A 22,924-nucleotide genomic window follows, 5' to 3' on the forward strand; every position below is an offset into this window, starting at 1 on the left:
TCAATGTTACCACTTCGATCACCATTGCTTCCATTTCTTTTAAAAATCTGGATACCACCTTACATCTCTACTCTCTTTGGAGACCTTGAAGGACTACATCGTTCCTGAAACTACATGATTGGTAGAGAATGAGCAAAGTCCATAACCTCTTTAGGATTGTCAAAGAATTTTGGCTAATTTCCATCCTAAAAAATCTTCAGTACCGCAGAATACCTGAATGTTGAAGCTGTATCCTCAACATTAGGAGCATAAACATTAAGCAAAGTCCATGCCTCATTAAAGATTGTACAATTTAATTTTAATAATCTTCCACCATTTTTCTCTTCACGTTGTAACTAAAATGGTAGATTCTTATGTACCAAAATTGCCACACCTTTTGCCTTAGAATTAAACAAAGAATAAAAAACGTGCCCAACCCATTCACGTTTGAGTTTCAAATGTTCCTTATCTATTAAATGAGTTTCCTTTGCCATTGTGACCACCGTTTCTTCCATTTCTTCCAGAAATCAAATTCCCTTCTTGCAGTTCTGCCCTCTTTGGAGACCGTGGAGGACTATGCTGTTCCTGGAATTGCATAATTGGTAAAGACTGATCAAAATCCATAGCTTCTTTAGGATTATCAAAGAACTTTGGTTGATATCCATCCTGAAAAATCTTCAGTACCGCAGGGTATCTAAATGTTGCCTTATATCCTTTTTTCCACAATAATTCTTTCACAGAATTAAATTCACGTCGTTGAAACATAATTTCCTGACTCAAATCCGGATAGAAGAAAACACGATTACTCTGAACCATCAAAGGAGATTTGTTTTGCTGTGCATTTCTAATAGCCATACGTAAAATAGTCTCTATCACAGTCATTTAAACAGCGAACCAGAACAGGTCTTGGATTCTGTCCTGAAAAAGGTCTCCTTCTCAAAGCTCTATGAGCCCGTTCCAATATTAAACCTTCAGAAAACTTATCTTGTCCCAACACTTGTGGAATCCATTCAGTGAAAAATTTTCTTGGATCTGGCCCTTCTATGCCTTCTGGCAAGCCGACAATTTTCACATTATTCCGTCTGGATTGGTTCTCCAAAAAATCAACCTTTTTTGCTAAATTTTTATTCTGAATCTGTAACGTTTCAATTGTTTTATTCACATCTTGCAATTGTTCTTGTACATCAGATAATCCTTGATCACACATCGCAAGTCTTTCAATAGTTTCAACTTTAAAAACTCCATAATCAGCCATCTGTTGAGTATTGACATCCACCAATGCATTAATCTTAGAAGTAAAATTATTCATAGAATCACCTAAATGCATCATTGAAGAAAATATCTTATGTTCAAGACTCTTGAAAAGTATATCAACATCAGTAGATCCAGACATGGTGGGATTCTGCTGTTCTTGTGGAATCAGAGGACCTTCTATCCCTTCTTTTAATTTAGTAGCTTTTCTTGCAGTTTGACTCCGTGTAAGAGCCCCTGCCACAGACCCCCCAGAAGTATCAGGAGGCTGATGATCTGGGTTATCTTTGATCCAAACCTCCTTTAAAAGCTTCGTTACATCAGTATCTGGAAGAGCTGTTATAACTGGTGGTATAGCAGTCAAATAACAACTCTTTAACTCTCCAGCTGGTGGCGCCCCAGCTAATTCAGCAGTCAAAGTCTCAGTAGACGTTGTTTGAAATACTGCCATCTGGCCAGCCCTTTGTTCTAAAGGCAGCTGAAAACGACCTTCAGAAAGACGTACGGAATCAGAACGGAGCTCCAAGGCCGAATTCTTCGCTTGTTTTCCTGGATCCATTTCACGCTGAGTCGTGGATTTTTGTAAACAAGCAGGCTCAGATAATTTTGGAAAATATAATTTTTTAACAATCTGTTGATGTTTCCTTTTACTTTTTTTTTAACAAATGTACCATTAGATGTTAATTCAACACCTCATACTATTTATAAACTTTTTAAAAAAGTTTTAACGGGCACTTAAAGACAAAACAATAAGTTAGAGTCAGGAGAGGACTGGAAGGCACGTCTGTTCCTTGCACCATCTTGCCATGCCCCCCCCCCCCCCACCTTTGAATTTCTTAAAGATTCAGTTATTTCCCCAGACTGATAAATATCCGCGTGATAAATTAAAGTCTAAATCTCAGGTGTACAAAACACAGTTGTTAAGTTTATTGGACCCAGACCTCCTAGGCATTAACTCGTTTGTATTTAAGAAATGAAATCTATTCAAATTAACTTGAACATGTGAATGACTGCCGTCAATCATTTCCACTTCTTACACACAATGACACGTGTTAAACCAGAACTTGTAACAATGAACCTCAAACAAATTCATAGAGATATGCTGCCAGAAAATGCCTTAAATACTGCACTGTTTCTCTGTTCTTCAAATGATATTGGATATTGACAAAGGTGATGTGGTCTATCTGATATCAATATCCCTCACTAGTGTGTCTTAAATGTGTTTTGTATGCTCTATGGTTCTGTGTGTATTCTTGTGCTTCTTCTCCTATCTGGACAGTGGGATCAGACTGTCATAGCACCACCACAGACTAAGTTTGCAAAGACCTAAAATAGTATGTTGTTAAGATTGCATTTAGCAGTGATAAACCGACCCGAGGGAAAAGCTTCCTTGACTTCGTCCCCAGTCTATCCTTTTCTAGATCCAACTGTCCTTGAAAATACTAATGCATAATTCTCGTGAAAACAATTCACATCTTCACACTGAGAACATTTCACATTGCTGTTCGGCACTACAATTGTGTAAAGTGGGATAGACGAAATAAAGGTTTGAAAACTCAAAACTGAAGATCCATGATCATCAGAAGGATAAGGCACAAAACATGACCTCGCAAATTCTTCACTTTACCAGTCCAATCATTCCAGGACCTCATCTCTGCCCAACAAAGTGCAGAAGGTCACGTCAAAAACAGCACTGGAGGAAAATTAAATCCCAAGTTTGCAGTTTGAAACATAGGAGGACATTATTGCTCACACCCAAACTTAGCAAATCCAACAACAACTGATCAGATCAAAAGTCTATGGTGCTGAGATTCCCATCATCAAAGAAGCTAATCGCATAAAAACTAGAAGCAGGCCACCTGGCCCATCAAGTTTCCTTTAATGAGTGATCTGGCTGTGGACACAGCTCCACTTACCCACCCTTATTTCAAAAATCTCTTTGTGTCTAGGGCAGCACGATTAGTATGTTGGTTTCAACTACACTATTACAGTGCCAGATTCAAATCCGGGACTGTAGGGAATGTGATAGTACAGATTTATCACCAATGTGTCTATGTACCTATGTACAGATGGTAGTGTAGGATGACTGTGATGGGCTGAGAGTGTAGCCACACCTACTAGCAGGACTTAAAGGATTGCTCCTAGCCAGACCAGGTCATTCTGGACTGGTCAACCTACTTGTGATACGGCTCCAGTCTTCTAGTTAATAAAAGCCTTCATTTGGATCAACAAGTCTTTGGTTCTTTCGACACGCACTACAGGGAGTTTGGATATTCTCCTGGTGTCTGAGTGGGTCTCCCCCAGGTGCTCCAGTTTCTTCCCACCTTTCAATATGTACGGAGGTTGTCGGTCAAATGGGAGATGTAGGTTAATTGGTGGATTTTGGCAGCACAGGCTTGTGGACCAGAAGGGTGTTAGTGTGCTGTATGTCCAAACTTAAATTCTTTGGGCAGAGAATTCTGCAGATTCATTACTTTCTGGAAGCAGTAAATCTATTCCCCAAATCATGAATCTATGTTCTCTTATTCTAGTTTTACCTACCAGTGGGAAAAAAAACATAAGATATCGAAGCAAAAGTAGGCCATTCAGCCCATCAGATCTGCTCCACCCTTCAATCCTGTCCTGATCCATTTTCCCACTCAACCCCACACCCCTGCCTTCTCCCCACCTTAGATACACTGACTATTCAGATACCTACCCATCTCTGCTTTTAGTATACCCAATGACTTAGCCTCCATAGTGCCAGTGGTAGCAAATTCCAGATGTTCACTGCTTTCTGGCTCTAATTGTATCCTTGAAATTCAATAGCATTACCATCACTGAATTCCCCAACATCATCTTCCTGATACCCAAAGCATTTCCATTGTTTGCAAGACTCAAAACAGGACTGTGATAGAACACTTGACTAAATGAGTCCAGCTCCAAAAAACACTCAAGCTTGCCATTATCTAGGACCCTAAACATTAATTACATCACCCGAACACCATGACTCCAATAGGTACTTCCCATAAATTTCTTTGCAGTTATATGCCTGTGATACACCAATAGAACCACCAAAGTCCATGACCTCTTGGAGAAGATGTATCAAATCAGTATCATCTCTTTTCTCTCCAAGTTGCACCATTATCCAGACTTGGAAACATTACCCCATCCATTCAATCTTGCTGGGTCTTTAATTCTAGTTCTCACAACAGAACAACATTTCATTATCATCTTCACCAAAAGGACCAATATGTTTCAAGAAGCTGGCACCTTCTCCAGAAATTGGAAATGGGCAACAAATTCTAGCTTTTCCTAAAAAAAATAAACTAAAAGACAACAAGACATAGGAACAGAAATAGGGTATTCAGCCCATCAGGCCAGTCCCACCATTTAAACATGACCTTATCCATTCTCCCACTCAGCCCCATTCTCTCAATTCCTCCATCTCTGTCATATCTGCACCTAAGACAAGAACCTCCATGCCAGATTATCAGAGATGTCCTCCTTCAAACAATGTGGCTTTCCCTCTACCACCAACTCAGCATTCATCCACTTAACCTCCATTACCCACACATCTGCCCTGGCCCCCTCCACCCCCATGTACAACAAGGACACGATTCCTCTTCTCACCTACCACCCCACTAGCCTCCACATCCAACAATACATCCTCCTCTGCCATTTCTGCCATCTATTACATGATCCCGACACGACACATATTCTCCTCTCCTCCCCCTTTGCCTTCCGCAAGGACTACTGCCTCCATGACTCCCATGTCCACTCCTCCCTCCCCACCAATCATCCCCTTGAGACCTACCCCTGTGACTGCAGAAATGCTCCACTTGTGCCCACATTTCCTCCCTCACTACCATTCGGGGCCCCAAACAGACAAGCAACATTTCATTTGTGAATCTGCATCCGGTGCTCCTGTTGTGGTCTCCTCTACATCAGACGCAGGCTGGGAGATCGCATTGTTGAGTCGCCACAATAGCGTGGATCTCCAGTGTTCCCCATCCCATTCCTTTGCTGACATTTCCATGGTCTCGTGCACTGCCAGGCTGAGACCACCCGTAAATTGGAGGATCATCTTCCAACTGGGTCCTGTGCAACCAGACGGGATTAATATTGACTTCTCTGACTTTCATTAAACCACCCCCACCCCACCCCCAAAATTCTTTCCCGCCACCTTGCCCTAGCTCTCCCTTCTTTTCTCACAAACATGATCAATTTTGTCCTCGTTCTTTATTATATCCAATTAACACCTTTTGTTGTCTGGAATCCTTCCCCCAGCCGGCATTGTCTGAATTCTGAGATTTCCTGCTTCTGGCTCATTCTGCTTATTCTTTGAAGAAAGGCTCACGCACGAAACGTCAGCGATATATCTTGGCTTTTTGTGATTGCTGAAAAGACTGGCTGAGTTCCATCCAGCATTTCAGGGTGTTTTGACTTATTCAAATAGAGCAATAGCCAGCATTGCCTTATGTTTGCTCAGAATGACCTGTATTTAGTGATGAAGGAATTTTGAGCAGTCTGACAACCATAGATATTAGTGTGTTAAAAAGTTTATCGAGTAGGAGCTGAAAATGATTGTCACAATATGTAGTAGTTAAATCAAGTGCTTAATCAGCGTACAATCAGATAATGAGGATAAGCTCGAGCATTGTTAAGAATAACAAAGGTTTTGGATGAATCCATACTTTTTGCAATACTCTCTTCATACTCAAAACAATCATAATCTTTTCAAAGTTGTGAATTATGTGGTGTGGATCCTCTGTGACAACTGCCAATGAACACTTCAGCTTCAAAGATGTGAATTATTTTCCCAAAGATATTGATACCTTTCATGAGATTTTTCAAGTTGCTTTTGAAGTAGATACCATCACCATATTTCTTATCTATAAATTTAAAACATATATAAATTAATTGTGGACAATCTTTAGTCCTATCGCACAATATATTATTTTCAACCAGCAGTGGACTGAGTAGGAAAGGTCTGTAAGCACAATTTTGACTCACCTTGCTCTTCATTTTAAAGTATGCTGGTTACAGGGCAGGATTGCCTGTTCTCACACCCCTTCCACAGCAAAGTGTTGTCTCAATCTCAAAGTATGAGAGCAAGTATAAAGTAACAAGCAATTGCAATAATTGGCTACTCTATTTGAGGATATTATTAAGTTTCACGATAGAATGAAATATAATTACCATGTTCAGCTGAATACGTTTCCTGAAATCCAATTCTGCAGACGAAGTTGCAGAAATAGCTTGGAATGGCATGATACAAGGTGGTTACCTCTCCAGATGTTTGCAGAATCTCTTTATTCTTTTCTTTAGTATTTAAGTAATAAGCCCACAAGACAGGATTTTGGATTTGTTCAATCTGTATTAGAGCAACATTCTTATTAATATTGGGATTTTACATTCTCCAAGTATGGATCCATATTAAAATAGAAATTTAAATGAGCAATCACTGTTGTGATTGAGCAATATCATGTTAATCACATGGCTTACTCTTTCTATAATTCCAAGGAAGTATGCAAATTCGTTTTGATTGGAGTATCAATATGGATATTAAGTTACCATATATGCCATTGCATCGGATGATCCAAAACTTAAAATTTTCACCTATGGGACCATTGTCCCATACAAAGAGTCTAAAATTCCTACCTTGACCGATGAAGTCACAACACCACCACCATCTTCCTGCCAGCTCCGACATCCTTTTAGTTATCAGCGAAGTCTCAATGCTCATCTGCGGGGTCCAATTGCCAGGTTCGAACGCTGTTGGTTCTGTATAAGCTTTAAATGGTCTGTTACAGGAACCAACAGTGGTTAACTTTAAAACATCCAAATAAAACTTAAACTTTTAAATGATAATCTTGTGAGTGTGCCAGGTTAGTGGGTCATCTTGTTCAAAGGGTATTCCTCAAAACCAACATTTTAGGTAGAAATTCTGGGGTCGTTTTAAACAGAGTTGTCCAGAGTTTTGGCCAAATATGATGAATTTCAAAAGTATGAGAGCTGCAACAATCACATGAACGCAAGCCACGCCCACTAAAACTACCATTGTAAGCAGTGGCTGGTATGATTCCTATCTCAGCCAATATACTGTATATGCTGTTGTTTAATATTGAATCTGGAATGTGTCCATATCTGCTCCTCAAGTTCTCATTTTTACAATGCAGGAGGTCACAGACAGATAGACCTGAAGAGCAATGAGAATTTCATGGACAAATAGCGCGAAGCCCATAATTGACCCTGAAATCTGTACACAGTTCTCCACAAAGCCTCCCAGTCTCTATTGGGTCTCTCAGATATAGAGGAGAGTGCACAGTGGGCATAAAGTACAATGCAGCTTTTCACAGATACTGCCTGAGTAATAGGGGGTTTCAGCATTTTCTGTTTTTCGATTTCAAGCAACTGCATATATCTTTATGAATATTTTATTTTACTTTTTTCAAAAATATACTTAATAAAATCTTCAATATCACAATATATTAAACATTTTCTTAAAAACAACAAAAACAAAACAGTCCCTCCCTCCCTCCCCTTTTCCATACATACAGATCCGCACGCCATCAGAGTTTACATATCTTTTAAATATATAGAATACAATCGGGGAAACCATGTTTAGATAATGCATAATAGTAAAATATATAGTCCTTTTTCTGTTTTATTACTGTATTTGGCCCCCTATGTGGTCCAGGATTGGCTCCCAGATCTTTGGAAAAGTGTCATATGTATTCTTTAAGTTATATGTGATATTTTTTTCCATAGGTAGACAGCTGTTCATTTCTGCAGTCCTTCGTACTATAAGTTGTGGGTGGTCAGACTTCCAAGTGATCGCGATACATTTTTTTTGCTCCAGCCAGTGCTATTTTTAATAAATGAAATTTGATATTTATTCAATATGTTGCTTATTTCCATAAAATTATCGAGCAGGTATAGCTCTGGTTCACCCATGAAAACTACTCCTGTAATCCTGGTTAATCTTTTTGTAATGTCTTGACAAAATGGCCTCTCCTTCACGCATGACCATGTAGCATGTGGAAAAGTTTCTGTCTCAGACCTACATCTGAAACACATCTCTGATATTTCTGTTTTTGATCTGTGTAACTTCTATGTGGTAAGATAAAATTAGTGTAAAAGAATTATACTGAACCAATCCATACCTTGCATTTATAATTTAGATTTGCTGTCCTTACACCAGTCTGACCAGCTTCTTTCTGAAATCACCACACCCAAGTCCAACTCCCATCTTTCCCTTGACCTCTGTAACCCTGGTTTTGCACTTTCACTCTGGAGAGCATAGTACATTTTTGTTATAAATTTGGGTGTTTTCCCTATCCAGACCATTTGTTCCATTTCACTAATTTCAGGTGGGGTGCACTGCATAATTTTGATTTAAGGGCAGATGTGAAGAATAATTCACTGTATCTGCTTTTTCACCATCTCTTTAATAAGTTTGCTTAACAAAAGTCATAAATCTCAGATTTAAAATGAACAATTGGCCTTGTGTCATTTCCCATTGGTTTGGTGCTCCGCATCTACATTTGTTCCTTAATCACACCTCAGAGACTTGCTTTAAATTTTAGACTATATCCCCCCATCCCAGATTCCACAACCAGCAAAATTGTTCCATTGACCCAATCATTTTCACATAATATCTTGGAAAATTTCTATCAGATCACAATTTAATATTTACATTCAAGGGGCTGTGACTTTGGTTGTCAAAATCTCCCTTAGTAATTTAGGGAGTAGGGTATAATTTTACAAGATCTACTACTTCAAAAATCTTCCTCACACTTACTGCTAACATTACTTTAGATATGGTCAAAAAATGACTTTGTATAGCAATGTCATTACTTCTCTGTATTCCAGAATTATAGATTTAGCATTCTGTTAGCTTTTAATTATTTTCTTTTGTCTGTCCATAAAGTCTAAATGCTGAAATTCTATGAATCCATGACTTTATTTGCCATTTCCCTCATCTGCTCAATCTTTATATTAGTTAACTCTGATAAATATCGGGTAGACAGCAGGAAACATTTCTCAATATCAGAAACTGAAGAATGCACTGCAGCTCCTTTTATCTGCTTGTTAGAAACCTTCAGTGATCATTCAGGAGACCCTAACTACTATTATTAACATATCTCTTTGCCATTCCATTATTTGGCAAACTCCAATAAATCAATATCATTGAAGCACAGAAATGCTGGAGGAACTTAAATGGTCTCATAGTGTCTGTACCTCCTATGGATGCTGCGAGACCGGCTACGTTCCTCCAGCATTTCTGCCTTTTCATTACAATCACAGTGCCTGCAGACTTTGGTGTTTCACTCCAATAAATCATTATACATGTTTCATTGCAGAACCCATGACCTATTTTCTACTTCTGCCCATCTCACCAGCACAATTGTAATTATGGAGTCTAAAATGGCCCTAACTCCTTTAACATTTATTTTTCAGATGGAATGAGGGAAATGGATAAAACTAAAGGACATAGATTTAAGGTAAGAGATTTGTAAGGGAAACAAGGAGGACCTTCTTCACCCAGAGAATGGTAAGTACTGAATTCACTGCCTAAAAGAATAGTTGAACTTGGGCTGCTGACGGCATTTGAGAAGTGTCCAGTTGAGCACTTCACCCTCTTAAGAATAGAGGGTTATGGATCAAGTGCTGGAAGATGGAGTTATATGAAAGGGCTACTACTGGACAGCATAGGCATTGGGCTGAATGGCCTGTTTCAGTGCTGTATAATCCTAATCATACTGCAAATATCTCAATATCTAATTGAGTATATAATTAATCTAAACTGGCAGTTTAGACTAATACAGAATTCTCTGGTTAATTAAATGTCTAAACTCCTTGGAACAAAATGATCAAATTTATTCAAACCACTCTTTCCCCCATTCCATCTGAAAAATAAATGTTAAAGGAGTTAGGGCCATTTTAGACTCCATAATTACAATTGTGCTGGTGAAATACAAGCACTCAGATGGGCAGTAGAAAATAGGTCATGGGTTCTGCAATGAAACATGTATAATGATTTATTGGAGTGAAACACCAAAGTCTGCAGGCACCGTGATTGTAATGAAAAGGCAGAAATGCTGGAGGAATGTAGCCGGTCTCGCAGCATCCATAGGAGGTACAGAAACTATGAGACCATTTAAGTTCCTCCAGCATTTCTGTGCTTCAATGATATTGATTTATTGGAGTTTGCCAAATAATGGAATGGCAAAGAGATATGTTAATAATAGTAGTTAGGGTCTCCTGAATGATCACTGAAGGTTTCTAACAAGCAGATAAAAGGAGCTGCAGTGCCTTCTTCAGTTTGTAGGTACTGCATTGATTATGTCTGACAACGATGGAGGGGGCAGCAGATGGAGGGGGCAAAATACATTTAAAAGCTTGCTGTAGAGCCAACCCCAACTTCCCAGCCTGACAGTTTCCGGTTAAACAACTCAGAAAATAAGTCATGAATACATCACTATTTCTGGTAAGAAGATGTCATGCACCAGTTGCACATTTCAAATAAAAAAGTGAAAGTGCAGAATTCCAAGCCTATAAAGAGGGTTTTTTTTTACGGTAGGTATTCAGTGGAGAGTGGTCATGAGGATGACTGAGTCAGAATACTAAATTTAAGAAATTTTCTTAGGCTTGGCTTCGCGGACGAAGATTTATGGAGGGGGTAAAAGTCCACGTCAGCTGCAGGCTCGTTTGTGGCTGACAAGTCCGATGCGGGACAGGCAGACACGGTTGCAGCGGCTACAGGGGAAAATTGGTTGGTTGGGGTTGGGTGTTGGGTTTTTCCTCCTTTGCCTTGTGTCAGTGAGGTGGGCTCTGCGGTCTTCTTCAAAGGAGGTTGCTGCCCGCCAAACTGTGAGGCGCCAAGATGCACGGTTTGAGGCGATATCAGCCCACTGGTGGTGGTCAATGTGGCAGGCACCAAGAGATTTCTTTAGGCAGTCCTTGTACCTTTTCTTTCGTGCACCTCTGTCACGGTGGCCAGTGGAGAGCTCGCCATATAACACGATCTTGGGAAGGCGATGGTCCTCCATTCTGGAGACGTGACCCATCCAGCGCAGCTGGATCTTCAGCAGCGTGGACTCGATGCTGTTGACCTCTGCCATCTCGAGTACTTCGACGTTAGGGATGAAAGCGCTCCAATGGATGTTGAGGATGGAGTGGAGACAACGCTGGTGGAAGCGTTCTAGGAGCCGTAGGTGGTGCCGGTAGAGGACCCATGATTCGGAGCCGAACAGGAGTGTGGGTATGACAACGGCTCTGTATACGCTTATCTTTGTGAGGTTTTTCAGTTGGTTGTTTTTCCAGACTCTTTTGTGTAGTCTTCCAAAGGCACTATTTGCCTTGGCGAGTCTGTTGTCTATCTCATTGTCGATCCTTGCATCTGATGAAATGGTGCAGCCGAGATAGGTAAACTGGTTGACCGTTTTGAGTTTTGTGTGCCCGATGGAGATGTGGGGGGGGCTGGTAGTCATGGTGGGGAGCTGGCTGATGGAGGACCTCAGTTTTCTTCAGGCTGACTTCCAGGCCAAACATTTTGGCAGTTTCCGCAAAGCAGGACGTCAAGCGCTGAAGAGCTGGCTCTGAATGGGCAACTAAAGCGGCATTTAAGAAATAGTTTGATGTTAAATGGAAAGACAATAAAGTTAATATTTGAGATAGCACAGTTAAACTGAAGGTCTTGTTGATCAAAGTATTCAAAGTTTAAAAATATTTCTGAAACCCAACTATATTTACCTTCAAAATTGTTAGACCTGCGTCTTCAAATGTCTTGATTCGTTTTTTAAATTCTTCTCTGGTAATTTCCATTGGTATTTTCTTAAAAACTGAACTATCAATTGGGCCCCAATAACTTGGTATTTCTTTCAAGTAATCACGACTTCCCTGAACTAAGAAAAAAGATTAAAAAGATTAATAAACATCTATCTTGATATATGTCTCTATATATTTGATGAAAACATTAACTTTCTCATATTTTTATGCCATGGGTTTGATATATTTACACACAGAATCACACATACTTTGACATTCTTCATATGGGGAAGAGGCAGAGGAGAGTGGCATAAGAGGGCATGAATTGTGTGGCTCTTTAATGAAAATTGCCTGACAATTAAAGTGCTCTATCAAATACTATAACTAAGTGGGGATCAATAAACCAAAGAATAATGCCAATGGTCAAATAAACCTTTAAGCTTATTATTGTTGGGTATTGTCTTTAGTTCTTAGTTCAGTGTGGGAGGCACTAAGGAAGTTAACCCTTCAGAATGTGCAAGCACTGATCTCAATGTAATTCTGTTTACATCCGGTACCGCACGGATGGCAGTCTCTTCAATCTGAGGCGCCTGCAAGCTCACACCAAGACACAAGAACAACTTGTCCGTGAACTACTCTTTGCAGACGATGCCGCTTTAGTTGCACATTCAGAGCCAGCTCTTCAGTGCTTGACGTCCTGTTTTGCGGAAACTGCCAAAATGTTTGGCCTGGAAGTCAGCCTGAAGAAAACAGAGGTCCTCCATCAGCCAGCTCCCCACCATGACTACCAGTCCCCCCACATCTCCATCGGGCACACAAAACTCAAAACGGTCAACCAGTTTACCTATCTCGGCTGCACCATTTCATCAGATGCAAGGATCGACAACGAGATAGACAACAGACTCGCCAAGGCAAATAGTGCCTTTGGAAGACTACACAAAAGAGTCTGGAAAAACAACCAACTGAAAAACCTCACAAAGATAAGCGTATACAGAGCCGTTGTCATATCCACACTCCTGTTCGGCTCCGAATCATGGGTCCTCTACCGGCATCACCTACGGCTCCAAGAACGCTTCCACCAGCGTTGTCTCCGCTCCATCCTCAACATTCATTGGAGCGACTTCATCCCTAATATCGATGTACTCGAGATGGCAGAGGCCGACAGCATCGAATCCATGCTGTTGAAGATCCAACTGCGCTGGGTAGGTCACGTCTCCAGAATGGAGGTCCATCGCCTTCCCAAGATCGTGTTATATGGCGAGCTCTCCACTGGCCATCGTGTCAGAGGTGCACCAAAGAAGAGGTACAAGGATTGCCTAAAGAAATCTCTTGCTGCCTGCCACATTGACCACCGCCAGTGGGCTGATATCGCCTCAAACCGTGCATCTTGGCACCTCACAGTTCGGCGGGCAGCAACCTCCTTTGAAGAAGACCGCAGAGCCCACCTCACTGACAAAAGACAAAGGAGGAAAAACCCAACACCCAACCCCAACCAACCAATTTTCCCCTGCAACCGCTGCAACCGTGTCTGCCTGTCCCGCATCGGAATTGTCAGCCACAAACGAGCCTGCAGCTGACGTGGACATTTACCCCCTCCATAAATCTTCGTCCGCGAAGCCAAGCCAAAGAAAAAAAAAGAGATTTGCTTTGACTATATTGTGTGTTTGAAACTGCTAATTGTATGGGTTGAAGCTTTAATTATGTACTCTATAATATTATGGTGTGTAACTATTAGGTATAATTGGATACTTGTCCAAAAGTTTAATAGTTACCGTGCAGTGTGGCACAACTAGCATAGCAGTTAGTGGAATGCTATTACAGGGCCAGTGACCTGGGTTCAAATCCGGTGTTGTGTGTAATGAGTTTGCACATTCTCCCTGTGGGTTTCCTCCCACTCCCCAAAAATGTACAGGGTTCGTAGATTAATTGATGTATTCAGACTGCACAGGAAGACCCTGTCATTATGCTGTGCCTCTAAATTAAATTAAAATTAATTAAAGGTTAAATATATCTCTGAACTTAGTCTGTACAGGTTGTTTAAAAACACATCCATTGGTACAAATGGGATGAGCCAAAGCATTTGTCCTTAATAAAAGCAGAGGAGTATTTGTAAATTATCAGTCATTGTCTCTGTTTCTAGTTGTGTATTATGTTTGGTGTGTTCTGTCCATCAGGGAGACTGTCATCACAGCTTCTCCCATAATCTTCCACTGACCCAATAAAGACTTATTATAACTATATTTCTGTGCTCTAAGTCGTAGTTGATCCAAAACAAATTTAAATTTCGCCTATCTACTTATTCCACTTGATGGTAACATAAAAACCAGGCAACTATTAGAAAACTTGGGAAAAGTAGGCTCCAAATGCAATTTCTTTGCATATGTATAGAAGGCTTATTGGCTATTTCAAGGAGAATATCTGATCAATTGAATTTTAGTTCATTAAATTTTGAAATACAATTTCCTCAGTATGTCTTGGGCCAATTTCAGCTGCAGTAAATCTTAGTTTAATTGCCAATAGACTGTTGTTTAGTAATAAAAATCCCATCCAAACTAGCAATGGAGACTAGCAATGTTACCTGTCAATTCCACAAATACCAAACTGTGTGTGCCTGTCTGTGTCAGATCCCTCAGATCTGCTGGCCACAGGCAGAAAATTTCAGCTCAATAAGTTCACAGACACAGTCTGAACATATTTATTTTTCATTATAAACCCCTTTATTTCTTTATAAAGGTAAACTATATTGATTAAAGTTAACCATTGGAAAAGAATCATCTCAAAAGTGCTGCAACACAAAATAATATCAGGAACAAAAAGCAAATCTAAAGTTTAAGTTTCATTTAAACACAAGGTAGAAACACTTAAAAGTTGAGATGCTGGAATTTGAAACAAAATCAAGCAGGATTATTTGACCGAAATGTTACCTGCTTTCTCTTGTCACTGGCTGAATTCTTTCAGCATTTCTGGATTTGTTCGAGGTAGACATTTAGTGTTCTATTGAGATAGATGACAGAACCAAAAACATTTTTGATACAGAAAAAAAATCTCCTCAAGCCACCATCCAGGGCCATTATCGAACAATGAACTGATAGTCGCATGAGGAGATATCAAGCCAAGGAATCTGCACTTACACGGAGAATGCAGCAGCTAGGGTAGTCTTCTTGACAGTGGAAGTAGGAAAGAGCATGCAAAATTAAGCCAGTGCAGAAGAAAAGTTGCGTGAAACAATGCATTACCCAAAAAAAATCACAGAGATTAGAAAAATAAAGGAAGGTATATTGAACATCTGCCAGAGAAGTAAAAAAATAAAGCTAGAAAAAAATGCTGGAACCATTCAACTGATTTGGCAGCATCAGTGGGGAAAAAAAAATAGGATGTTTCAGGTCAAAGATTCAGAAAAAGGATCAGTGAGTGTTTCTTGCATTTTCTGGTTTTATTTCTGATTTTGAGCATCTGAAATGCATTTGATTTTTATTTACTGATGCAGATGTGAATTGATTTACTTCTTCACAGATGTAGTAATAAACACAAAATATGAGCATAAATGAGAATCTAGATCCTTTTTTATTAAAATAACGTATACATTACTAGACCTCTCTAAAGTGAATAATATGTTTCAGAATATGAAAACAGAATCTGAATTAGCCTCTTTCAGAGTGGAATCAGTGGGATTTCCAATCCTGTGAGCAGGGAACAAAATATGATTACATTTTGGTGTGTAAGTAATAGTGACCAAAACTCTGGAAAGAACCTTAAATCTGCAGGTTCCTGAGGTGAAGAATGTCCATGCTTTTAAATATACTTTCGAATGTTAATGGTAATTATTTGGAAAAAAAAGCAAAAATATTTTTGTACCAGAGTTACAGAGACTTATTCTGAAAATAAATAATAATGATTCATTCACACGTATTGCTTGGCATGGATTAAATTAATTTGAGGTCGATATCAAAAGCTCATACAGCTTGAAGGGAAAAATTATGTCAGGCATTGTATAAAGTACAAGGAAGTTGAATAATTCTGCATCAGATCTAGCTTCTGGATTACTCAAAGGCTTGCATAATTATGCATTAAACCAACACAATCTAAAATATTGATGATATTATTTGATTCTATGTAATACATTTAACCAGGTTGCAAAACAAGGTTTCAATAAAGAACTTAATTTACTCACCAAGTCTTTTAATTTTAAATTCATCCCTTTGATCATTCAATGCCAAAAATCTATGTAAATACACTATCTGCTCAATAGCATTCACTTCAATAATCAACATTTTTTTATTATCTATGAAAGCTTTTTTTATAAGGAAGTTTTCATTGTATTGATTTGTCTGATCTTCATTGCATTGTATGAATTTGTTTGATCTTCTGTTGAAGATGGAAAATGGAAAAGTTGGAATTAATGCCATCTGCCTGGAGAGAGCCCAGTTGGAAAATCAGGTGTTGTTCCTCCAATTTGTCGGGGGTCTTGATGGGACAGTGCATAAGGCCATTGACAGACATGTGAGTGTCGGAGTGTGACACAGAACTGAAATGGTTGACTACTAGAAGGTCTCTGTCACTGTAGCAGACAGAGCAAAGGTGCTCAGTGAAGCAATCTCCCAGTTTGTACCACAGACTGCAGGGGTTCAATTTCTTCCAAATGTACCATTTTCTCCTGTAATTTGCTAAGAAAAAGTTCTATATGAAGTACCACATGCACAATCTCAAAATGGGGTCCATTGAGTTCAATGAATGCATTCTTTTCATTTATTGTTTCTTCCATAGTTATCTCTTTTTTGTTTTGAAGGGCTGATAAGATTTGGAATTCAGACTCAGAGAAGTAAATGATGTTTTTATTTTCTATGATAAAATACTCTTGATATGAGTTATAGATCCAAAAATGTGCGCATTCCAGAATAGTGTAATCTTTACCACAAAGCTTAATGAGTCGTTCAGTTCTTTCTTCCTGTTCAAGGTTGAAAGACATTGAATCTAAATAAAAAAAAACACCACAAAAAATTTAATAGAATGAAACTGAAAAACATTTTTGCTCTAAGGCTTCTTAATGTACTTAGGAAATTCAAATCCAATTCCTTTGGGCTAATAAAACGTCCACTTCTACCTCGATATCCTGTTGCTGACACAGTTCGAATGAGGCTTGGCACAGGCTTGAAGAACATTGATATTCATGTGGACACATTACAGTCTGCTAGACATAAGCTGAAAATTTCAATTGCCTCTATTTTGTTCCAGATAATGGCTACTGGTAATAATTCTTCAATTCACTTTCATACTTCTGTGGACCCATTTTATGTTCCTTTAGTTAACCAACTGTCATTTCCTTTTGGCCTCTTGACATTAACTCTTCACAGACTCTATTCTACTTGCCTCTCTCATTTCTCTACCTCCATATTTACTTACAAGTGCTTAAGTGCACATGTTAATCAATCCTAATAAAAGGTCATGAAATATTCTGGTGGATCATATTAGCTTCATTGTCCACCCATCTAACATCCAACTTTATTAACCCCGATCAGGAAATTATGCATTAAGTACAATGGGTCACAAGCAGCAAATGGGCCTCATGTAGCACATCCTGTGACCCCCAATCCCAAACTACTCCTAGACCATTGGATTGTTTAAATATCTATAATCATGGATATTTAAAGGCAATAAACACATATTTTAAAAGAAAACAATCTGATTAAAATGCTATACACCTTGACATTTATTTAAAAAAAAGATATTTTAAAAAATTAATGAAACAATTTACCTCCTCTTATTTTTCCTATTCTTATTCAACTGAACAGGCTGGCATAAAGACAAGGGGCTGAATGCAAAGTGCATCCAGGGTCTCTTCTCAATACCATTGAGCTCCACCCCTAGATAGAGTGGGAAGACGCATGACAGATAGAAGTCAGATGTGCCAGCAAAATGGGCTTGTAGAACATTATATATTGGGATTGGAGGGAGGATGGTAATTATCTCAGATGAATGGATCAATGAATATGATTCAATGGTGATCCTAACACTTACACAAGAACATTTCATTGTTGTAACAAGCAAGTCATCCCTTCAGATAATCAACAGGATATATATTTTAGCATAGGGAAGGTCACTTTTAGTTGGCTTTTACCATATCCTGGAAGACTTGAGCAAAAGAAAATCTGCTGGTGGAACTCTGAGGTCAAGCAGCATCAAAGGGAGAAGAAGATTAGTCATGTTTGAGGCTTCATCAAGACTTTACAGCAGAGTTTCTCCGGCAGGTTGTTGTTTGCTCCAATTCCAGTCTCTGCTCTGGAGATGGGATGGCTAGTTGAAGGGAGGGGAGGTGGGAGAACTGGAAAGGGGAATGGAAGGGGGGAGGGGGAAGAGGGGAGCAGGTTAGCAGAAAATGGAAAAGTTGGAATTAATGCCATCTGCCTGGAGAGTGCCCAGTTGGAAAATCAGGTGTTGTTCCTCCAATTTGTCGGGGGTCTTGATGGGACAGTGCATAAGTCCATTGACAGACATGTGAGTGTCGGAGTGTGACACAGAACTGAAAGGTCTCTGTCACTGTAGCAGACAGAGCAAAGGTGCTCAGTGAAGCAATCTCCCAATTTGCACCCAGTCTCTCTGATGTAGAGCACCAGATGCAGCCAGGGAATAATTATAGGCCCGTGAGCCTAACACCAGCACTGGGTAAGTTACTAAAGGGACTTCTGAATGACAGGATGTACCAGCCTTTGAAAAGGACAGATTAGGGATAGACCAAGAAGACTGATTAGGGCAGAATGGTAAGCATCATCTAAATGGACTTTGGAGGCTAGTGAAAAGATCTAGAGTGATCTAGCCAATTGAATAAAGGAGAGAGAGGATGGTAGTGGAGCGTTGTTTTTCAGATTGGAAGTCTGTGTCCAGTGATGCCCTGCATGGATTAGAATTGGGTCCACTATTTGTCATCCACATTATCAATTTGGGTGACAGTACAGATAATGGCAAGTACGTTTGTAGATGAGACCATAATTGTGGTTGAGTGGACAGTGAAGATCGTTAATTAAGAATACAACTAGATCAGGATCGACTGGAGATATGGGCTGAAGAATAGCAGGCAGAATTCAACTTGGACATTCTGAGAATTAAACTAGGGAAGATGTTACTCAGTAATGAAGCAACAGAGAGACTCAGGGTACATGTACATAGTTCTCTGAAAGTTGCGATAAGGTGGTGAAGAAGTGTTTGGCATGGTTGCCTTCATCAGTCAGGGCATTGAGCACAGGAGTTAGGACATCATGTTACAACTGTACAAGTCATTTGGAAAGTATCATCTACATTTTTCATCACCCAACTGTAGGTAAAATGTTTTTAGGCTGGAAAAGATGTAGAAAATATTGACAAGGTTCTTTTCTAGGCTGCAGGGTTTGAATTACAAGATTCATAGTTCCTTAGTGTATTGGCATGTGTAGAAATACACAAACTTTGACTTTTGTTTGCTTGCAAATGCACCCAAAGAGGTGCCACTAGTCCAGCACCCTCACAAAGAAGAGAAAAAGAAGCAAAAGAAAATCCATTTGGACTCATCGAGTGTTAGTGGATCCCACTATTTTCTCCAATGCCACTGCCTCCTGCACTTCTCCACTTGTGGAAAAGTTCTTACCAATCTTCTCGAGCTCCAGGTATCAGTTACCCTTGTTACCAGCCCAGAGGACCCTAAGCCCCAGCAGCAATAGATATTCACTAAGACAAATGGTTACTTAAACAAAAGTTGCTTTTAATTATCTTTAAACATGAAACATGAATCAAATTTTAACTTATCTCTATTAACTTACTTAATCTAACTTAACCCCCTTCAAATTCTAAGTGTACATGTATGTAATGTGTGTGTAAGTTCAGAAAAGTTCTTTGGTTCACAGTCCAATCTCACTTCTCATTGCTCCAAGTTCACTGGTTGCAGGCAATTTTTATACTGTGCACAGAATTTAACATTTATAAAGTTCACCAGGCTTTGGTTCTTGAAAGGTAAATGCTTACTGCTCAGGAAGGTTCTTGTCAGTTTTCAGAGAGAGATTTTGTGTTCCAGGACATCAACAACTGATGTACTTCCATCAGCCACTCCAGTGTCTTGCTGACGAAACTTGCCCCATCAGGGTTCTCCAGATGATAACCTCTTCCTTTCAGTTCACCACAGAGTTCCTTTTTGTTTCACTTATTCCAAATGAAGCATTAGACAGCTAGTCCTCTCCTCTTGTATAAACTACAAGGGCTTTGACCAGGCCATCTTACAACTAGGCTTTCCATAAGCATGCCAGTTGTCTCTCTCACTCTCTGAGAGAAAATCTGTTTGACTATCTGCTTGCAAACCACATGACCCTCTTACAACAGCAAGCTCTCTTCCAGACAGCAGCAGCTCCGACATACTCTTTCATCTGATACCTTTTGTAAACAACAGTCCATTAGCGAAGTCTCTTCAGCACTCTTCAAAGCTCTTGCAAAAGGTGAGAGGCCCCAATATGTCTAGCATTGGGCAGAGCTCCAGTATTTCAAATAAGATCTGTTTTAAAGTGTTTGTATGTGACCTACTCTAACAAACCTTTCCCAATTTATCTCCAAAAAACATATCTATATACTCTGTCAAACCATTCTTGGCCACTGGTTCCGAACCCCCAATACAATGTGGAAGCTATTAATGCCCGAGGCCTTTCAGGATCCCTGCTCACCATCTACATCCTCATGAATCTTTGTTCCCACGAGGCAGTCTCCAGCAGTCTGCAGGCAGCCTGCAGAATGGTCCAAGTCTTTCAACTGCAGAGACTTTCACTGATCCACCCCTGTGGTCTTCTCCCAGGCTTCTCCTGCTCATTGGAATGGTGTTCTCCCATTCTGGTACCTGGTGCCAGTCCACTGCTCCCCAAGATTCTGCCACCCTCTTGGACTTGGCTGCCAAGCACTGCCATCTTGATAACGGACCGATGTGGAGTCTCCAATGTTGAAAAAAAACATTGTCAGTCCTGTACTACGGGGGTTGGTTGAAATCTGCATTGGGTCATCAGCATAATGACTGGACAGTAGGACCCTGTTGAAGAATACTGGGTGGTGAGTCTCCGCTCTTTGCACCTCTTGGGTCCATACCAGCAGCAGCCGACATTGCCACATCTACAGCAGTGCCGCAGCTTTCAAAATAGTTTCATATTTTAATATTGCAATATTATTGTTTCATATTTTCACAACACAATATATAGACTGGGAATTTTTTCCCCTGGTGGGTAGGAGGCTGAGAGGAGACCTTATGAAGGTACATAAAGTAAAGAGCGGCATAGATAAGGTGAATGGTCACTGTCTACTTCCCAAGTAAAGGAGTCTAAGTTAGACGCCGTAGATTTAAGGGTGGAGGGAAAACATTTTAAAAGGATCTGGTGGGGTACCTTTTTCATGTTGAAGGTGGTGGATATATAGAATGAAATCTCAGAGGAAGCAGTAGAGGTGGATACAAGAACAGTGTTTAAAGATATGTGGACAGGAACGTGAGAAGTAATGTTTCCGTGGGATATGGACCAACACAAGCCAATGTGACTAGCTCAGGTAGAAAACTTGGTTGACAAGGACGAGTTGGGCCGACAGGCCTGTTACCACACTGTTTATAACTCTCCCTTTGTGAAGGATTAGTCATGTTGCTAAATTAATTTGGATTACACTGCCTTTTCCTTCAACCACTTTCATTCACGTTAGACTCCCTTTCTTATTGGATATCAATAGGAATAAGAACTTGCATTTCCCCGTGTTTCACTTTCCCTTAGATCGATTTATTATTTGGTTTAATTTTAAATGCAAACTGTATCCAAATCCTATCATTCTCATTTTATCTTCTTAAAGAAACTTACCAGTTATTGATAGAAACTTTGGCCTTTTATATCTTTGCTGCTTTTGAAGGGTGAATACATGCAGAAATGCCTGGACGAAACATAATGACATTTATTATTCCAAAGTTTTTTACTCAAATTTTCATTTGGATCAACATAATTACTTAGCAAGAATTTATATGTCCCTTTACAAACTTTTTTTAAAAATCAGGGCAGTGAATGTTGGCTTTGTATCATCAATTGTTTTAAAACTGTACATATTGCACCCATATAGTCTTATTGTTATCTTCACTGACTGGCAAATTGGCTAACGCAGTTGTTAACTGCACATGCCAGAAGCATGCAAACTGGCAGCTTGTGACATCAATAGTGTTGCAATGCTGATCTACCCAAGCCATTACCAAACTGGGAGACAACAGTGAAGTTAACATTATGTAGTAATGCATCAGGTGATCTGCTTCAGGAAGAAAAACCCACATAAGGACCCAAGAGCATAAGAACTAGGTGCAGGAGGAAGCTATCTAGCTTGGCGAGCCTGCTCCAACATTCAATACGATCATGGTTTAACATCTGGAAAATTGTATGAAAAAGGACTTTTCATGTCATTTGAATAGCGACTTGTCCAATAAGACCTTTTTTGTTACCTTCATTTACGATCCTTCTTTTTGGCCAATTTGGGTCTTGAAATGTCTCTACTGGGACTCACTGAAAAGGAGAAACTACTCCATGAAGGAAATGTATATGTTTATATCTAGAATGTATTTTTTATTAATGAGTGAGGGCCCGAAGCCAGGTTTGCATAAATCTAGGGTGAGATGGGAGTCAGACTTGAGACACACAATTGACAAACAACTCTGGTCAGATCTATGTCAGGGAAATATATTGTCTAGCTTGGTCCATTATAATTTTCTCCATCAACCGTACCTATCCCACAGAAATTACACCAATATAAACCTGAATTATCAGAGATGTGTTTTGAATGTGGTGAACAGGTTGGTTCCTTTTTACATTCTACCTGGCTTTGCATGAAAGTGATGTCTTTCTGTTATGACCTCTGTGACACCCTAACCAAGATCACAGGAGTCACCTTCCCAGTGGACTCAGAGTTTTGTCTTCTGGGGAAC

At 39.7% G+C, this 22,924-nt stretch overlaps 1 protein-coding gene across 1 annotated transcript in view; it reads right to left on the minus strand.

Moving 5' to 3' along the window:
* Positions 1-5,656: 5,656 nt before the first annotated feature.
* The window catches only part of parp9 (poly(ADP-ribose) polymerase family member 9), a 34,793-nt gene continuing 17,525 nt past the window's right edge, over positions 5,657-22,924 (minus strand). The window contains 10 exon segments of the mRNA XM_069936224.1: positions 5,657-5,707; positions 5,842-6,104; positions 6,412-6,586; positions 11,971-12,122; positions 16,157-16,339; positions 16,591-16,956; positions 18,212-18,304; positions 20,661-20,720; positions 20,958-21,096; positions 22,202-22,254. Coding sequence (XP_069792325.1) covers positions 5,657-5,707; positions 5,842-6,104; positions 6,412-6,586; positions 11,971-12,122; positions 16,157-16,339; positions 16,591-16,956; positions 18,212-18,304; positions 20,661-20,720; positions 20,958-21,096; positions 22,202-22,254 — 1,535 coding nt within the window.

The sequence above is a fragment of the Narcine bancroftii genome, chromosome 4 (genome assembly GCF_036971445.1).
Source record: "Narcine bancroftii isolate sNarBan1 chromosome 4, sNarBan1.hap1, whole genome shotgun sequence".
Lineage (NCBI taxonomy): Eukaryota > Metazoa > Chordata > Chondrichthyes > Torpediniformes > Narcinidae > Narcine > Narcine bancroftii.